Below are 5596 nucleotides of genomic sequence, written 5' to 3'. Positions count from 1 at the left end.
TGTGGTGTTCATATTTTTGTTACACAGCCAATGTCCCCGGGTCTGGTGGACCCAACACATTATAACGCCCTTTAAATCAATGCAGACATACCTAATGTAAAAATACTTAACAGATGGTTACTATAGCTCAATTACCAATGACATATACATCATCTATGGTTTATATTTGCCATTTACCCCTTTGAGATCACATTTATGATCAGATGGCCATTTTAGTTTTTTTTTGGTAAGAAAACAAGGAAATTCAACTATAAAAAAGGTTTAAAAAAATAAACAAGATTTCTGATCATTGTTGCTCTTATTTCTTAGAACTTAATCAGAACAGGTGAAATGGCTTGAAATGTGGGGGGAGTAATTATTGAAAATAAATTATGTTTTATGTTCTTAACAGAAAATGAGCCAAGGCCAATGTGTTTGAGTTAGAAGAAATTATAAATAGCTTTTTCTTTTAGTAAACTGGGGTCCCACAGACCTGGAATATTCGATGACTGATTGATATGGACCTTATTAGGACAAATATGGGACGGCCTTGGGAGAAGCGGGATGCTCGTACACGACCGCAAAAGGTAACGTACATGTGTATCTGTAACGGCGAAAGTCTGTACAGAATGTTGTTTTTGCGAACAAAAATTTGGATTTTTTGATGCATGAAATCTTTCAGAATATAATCTACGCAGAGAGTTTTATAAATGAGGCCCCAGGACTATTTGGGGATGATTTTCTACAAATGATTAGGCAATGTCTAGAGGTTTTTCAAAATTTTGGTCATGTAATGTGTGAATGCTGACTCTTAAGGTTTTCTTTGCAACCGCGGTGAGTGTGGCTGGCCGACCTAACGGGAGCGGGGGGGGGGGGTTTGCATTACGTTAGCAGGCCCCCCAGTCTGTCCAGAAACAACAGTGGCTATTTGCTTTTGGGACATTCTCTTGATTGTTTTAGTTGATGCCGCAGAAAGTGTAAAAACAGGATTTGAATGTCCTATCTGTCTGCAAGTCCTGTGGGGGTGGGGGTGGGGCGGTTGTAGGTGTGTCTCATTTCTTCGTTCCCGTTTGTATGTTACAAATTAATACGAATTGTGAACAAAAACATAATGGCGATAATTATATGACACATGAAAACAAACAGTAGGATGAAATGGACTTGCACACTGCTGCTCCACATCTTCCTTACCTCCTTTGGCACCTGTAGAGAAACAGAGGCAACATTAGGGTTTGTGGCATTTAAGGGTGCAAATGGAAAGCTGAGTTCTCTCACAGTGTCAACGTTTTAAATGCTGTTAAAAGAATGAGACATTCACAAAAATGTGATTAACTAGAACAAAAAGCAGTTTAAAAATACTTAATCTGGTGCGACAGAATAATAACAAAGGTGCCACAAAGTGCAACTGAAGCCTCTAAATTCATTAACACGACAATATGAAATTGTTGATGCAATAAAGAAGAGACATTAAGATTCAGTGCAAGGTGTAGCACCAGCCTGTCACACAATCTCTTGATGGCGGATAAGAACCGGACACCTCGTAGATGGCGAATCCGATGGTGTACAGGTTGGCCCCCAGCTTGCGCTCTTTCCGCCGGTTCTTCTGCATCAGAGCCACCACGAAGGTGCAGCCCACGTCGTTGTCCTCGGGGTCATCGTCCTCCTCCATCAGACGGAGGCGGTACTGAGGGTTGGTCCAGAAAGTGTCTGCAGGACATTTAGGGGGGTATTTCTTTCTTTATTTCTTTATTTGTTTTAACCCTTGTGTTGTCTTCCATTCATTCATGCAATACTTAATACTTACATTTTTGTCTCTTTTTTTGGACAACCTTTCACAGTTTAACGCTTCTTTTCACTACCATGTAGAAACACCACTAGCACCAACTTATTACTAGTTTTACATTTATTTTTGGAATTCATGGTCAATAAACCTCATTTATAGGAAATTATACCTAATTCTTGAGTTAAAAAAAGCAGACGTTATGAGTTATTTAGTGTAATAATAAAGGATAATCACAGAAGGGTATGTCTGATACTGTTTTGAAATTTTTTTAATTTAATAATCAAAATTAAATAGTTAAAAAGAATAGGAATAGATAGATAGATAGATATTTTGAAAACAGGTCAAATTTGACCTGAAGACAACCCAAGGCTTAAACCATTTAAAAATCTGTTTTCCCGCACTTCAATATATGCTAGTTTTTTAAGTATTGATAGTGGTGGAATGTAAAATTCAATAAAAAGTGCATCTGTCTTGTTGTGTGCCTGTGCAGACGGGGGGTACCTGGGTAGTTCCTGCAGCCCCCAGCGGAGCAGCCCCTCACCCAGCGTCCCTCGTTCACAGAAACCGTCCACTTGTGGATCTTATCGTCCTCCAGGGCGTTTGGGGTGAGGTTACAGATCTCGATCTTAGTGTAGTTCTTTTTGAAGTCCTCAAATGACATCCTAGAAGAGATCGGGGCACAACGCTTATCTGGGTAATGTGTGGCATCACCGGGTGCTGACTAAACTCCAATAAAACTCATGCTGAGGAGGGAAGAAAACCTAGAGCTACATTAAAATAGTCACTTTTTAATTACATCAGTTCTTTGTATAGGCAATTTGCCCTCTGTTTCTTTTAATTCCCAATAAAATCAAATTTTGCTTGCAGAAAGGAGTCATGAAATCCGCTTTTCACAGCTGTAATGAAAGTGTAAAAACGTGCCACTCACCAGAACTCTCCATCCTCGGCGCTCTGGTGCTGCAGCTTCTCTTTTTCAGTCTTAGAGAGAGTGGCCCACTCCTTAGAGCTGTAGAGAGAAAGTGGAACATAGTGAAATTGCCTAAAAATACGACAGATTTAAGGAAAGAACTGAGTTTAGTTATTGTAATGAGTATTAAAAAATAAAAAATACAATTTTAAAACAAAGTGATTGTAACTTCATCAAGCACTAGCTGGCTGGAAATGAGTAAAGGGGGTTACTTGTCACTCCAGGGACCGTTCCACTCCACTTGACCCCACGGGTTCCTGAGACGCACCAGACGAACTTTAGTGTCCTTGTGCTGAGATGGTTTACACTGTAAGGGGGGGGGGATGAAGCAGTTGAGATTCTCCCATTTAAACCCATACTTACTGTATTGACTTCACTGCATTAGTGACCCGAACTACGCTGGCAATCCCAGTACATTCCCAGCTTTACCTCCTCCACGGCCGTCACAGAGTAGGCGTGGCCCTTCACAAGTCCCGTCACGGTGCGAGTCTCAAAGCGAGCAGGAACCAGCGACTGCACATGCACAAAACACATGTTACATGCTAAGGGGGCTGCGATCAGGAGTTTTGGGGACGACCACCGATTGCTGGAAGCAGTGCTGGTTGATTCTATTTATCATGTCATATACTTAACATACATTAATTGTAACAGTCTTAACAATGTATACAGAATGTATTAAATGAACAGAAGATAATGCATTGTGAACTTTCAACATACTTATACTGTTGTACTTTTATTGACAGGAAACTTCCTCTGTTAGAAACACTTTCATTGTTAATTTACACAAACTTAAAGTGTACTTAAACCTAACGTGCGGAGCAAAGACAACAAAATCCCATATCTTGGGATGTCAAGATAAAAAGGCATGAGGTGTAAAGTATGTTCGGCTTGTCCTCCTACTGTAATGAACTGAAAATAGAAGCCGTGACATAACAGTCACACAGGTGTAGAGAATATATCAGTAATTGTTGAGGTTTTTGTCCTAGCTCAAAATCTAAAAAAAAGTCCTTTCAATCACTGCAGACATTTTTTCAGTAGTAGTAATAATTTTTCTCAGGAGCACTGTGTCATCTGATCATTGATTGATCATTGCCCGATCAATCGGAGCACCCTTATTACATGCATACATTTATATTGTAGAAACGTTGTAAACACAACCAGCATTTTATTGACTTAACAATACAGAAAACAGGATTTTGGCTTCTAGAATCTTACAGATCACTTCTCAAAACTTTAAAAAGGTTTAATATGTATTGCTAACTGTTTGTTAGCACACAGCGTTCAAAGTTGGCTACTAGGGAGATTTTTAATTTTCTGATTGTTTCGCAGCAACAAGCTGCACTCTGTTATCGGCGGGGGAGGGGGGGTTACAGCAGCATGTGGGGCCCAAGGCTTTTTGCTGACTCCCATAAACATCCCGCACGCCGTATTTATTTTGTATTAGTGTATACATTGTTGTTTAAGAAAATCTTGCATATTGTTTTATTTATCTTATAATATTGTTGGGTACTTCATTCCATTTTTATTGTTGCATTATTTTATTTGACTGATTGTATTTGCCTTATTGCAGTGCTGAAAGGTTTTTAATCCTGGTTCTTCCATGTAAAGTACTTTGTAACTTTTGTTTTAATATATAATATATATAATTAATAGTATAATAATGCAAACATCATGTTCAAGTGTATTCAATGCACCATGGGATCTTTTAAGTGTCTTTAAGTTTCAACCAGAAGAGCTAAACAAGACAATGCTTTGCAGTTGGGTCCTAAATGTCTCCTCTGATGATAATAGAAAGTTATTAGTTATTAACATGGGAAAAAAGAAGAAGTCTGGCTCACATCGATGGAGCAGCCCATGAGGGAGCCTCTCTCCAGAGCTTTCTTCATGATCTTGTAGAGCTCTTTGGGAGCTTCTTTCATCTCGTAGAACTCAGTGACCCCCCCAGTGAAATCCTCCATGGCCTCGGTGGTGTTTCCCCCCTTCAGGGCCTCGTAGGAGCCGTGCAGCCTGGACAGGGGAGTGCACGGATATCACATTTACTCTTAGATTTTTAATTCATTCTTTTTTGGCATATCCATGTTTCAATCTTATAAATTGGCGTTTTTTTTATTTTAATGAGACCCTTTCCCAGTTAAAGTTATTTCCTCTTCCTGTTATATTGCCCTAACCTGAGTAGAAGTGTTTGTATGTATAAAAAGGACTTATTATATGATTCAGCTTGGAACGAAAAATGTCTAAAAAACTATAAACACTGCTAATATCCTGCATTTATCTACAATTAATCGCAAATCTGTGACCCAATAAAACAAAAGTGCTTTCAATGTGTGAAACGGTTCTACCATGTAAGCATTCAGCCAAAGGTAAACATTGAGAGATTAGAGTAATAACTCTTCTCACCTCCCCTGCAGAATAAATAAAAAATAAAAAATAAAGGGGGGGTCTAAAAACAAGATAAAACACTAAATCTGAGGGAAAAGCTACTCAGAACAAGGGAAATGATCGGTCCAAGCAGCAAGATCATTTCACTTGACAAGCTTGCTTGACTTAAGATTGTAGTGTAAAGTTGAACACTTAAGAAATTCACTCTTAAAACAATTAATACTCAACATTTGGGCTTAAGTACAGGACTGGAGTAAATACTCAGTTACATCCCACCATTGGATGAGGCTACTGTCTTCTAACCACCGTGGATTGAATTTGTTATTATGTGGGGAGCAGAACGTACAAGACGAAAACAATTAGGGGCCATGCAGTATTGTTATAAAACATAGCTTTAAAAGGGCAAAAATACAACAGCAATTGAGAGTGCAGCTTTGAGATATATATATTTATATATATATATATATATTTATATTTATATATATATA

At 38.6% G+C, this 5596-nt stretch overlaps 1 protein-coding gene across 2 annotated transcripts in view; it reads right to left on the bottom strand.

The window, feature by feature from the left end:
* The window catches only part of capn3a (calpain 3a, (p94)), a 24260-nt gene that overhangs the window by 15897 nt on the left and 2767 nt on the right, over positions 1-5596 (bottom strand). For both annotated transcript variants that reach the window (XM_032511017.1, XM_032511018.1), the window contains exons 5-11: positions 4568-4736; positions 3159-3242; positions 2942-3036; positions 2691-2768; positions 2264-2424; positions 1517-1686; positions 1171-1182 (exon numbers count right to left, since the gene is read on the bottom strand). In XM_032511017.1, coding sequence (XP_032366908.1) covers positions 1171-1182; positions 1517-1686; positions 2264-2424; positions 2691-2768; positions 2942-3036; positions 3159-3242; positions 4568-4736 — 769 coding nt within the window. The remainder of the gene's footprint in view (positions 1-1170; positions 1183-1516; positions 1687-2263; positions 2425-2690; positions 2769-2941; positions 3037-3158; positions 3243-4567; positions 4737-5596) is intronic.

Source organism: Etheostoma spectabile, unplaced genomic scaffold, assembly GCF_008692095.1.
Source record: "Etheostoma spectabile isolate EspeVRDwgs_2016 unplaced genomic scaffold, UIUC_Espe_1.0 scaffold314, whole genome shotgun sequence".
In the NCBI taxonomy this organism is placed as follows: Eukaryota; Metazoa; Chordata; class Actinopteri; order Perciformes; family Percidae; genus Etheostoma; species Etheostoma spectabile.
The sequence above is the reverse complement of the archived record's forward strand: the minus strand, read 5'-3'. Positions and strand labels throughout refer to the sequence as shown.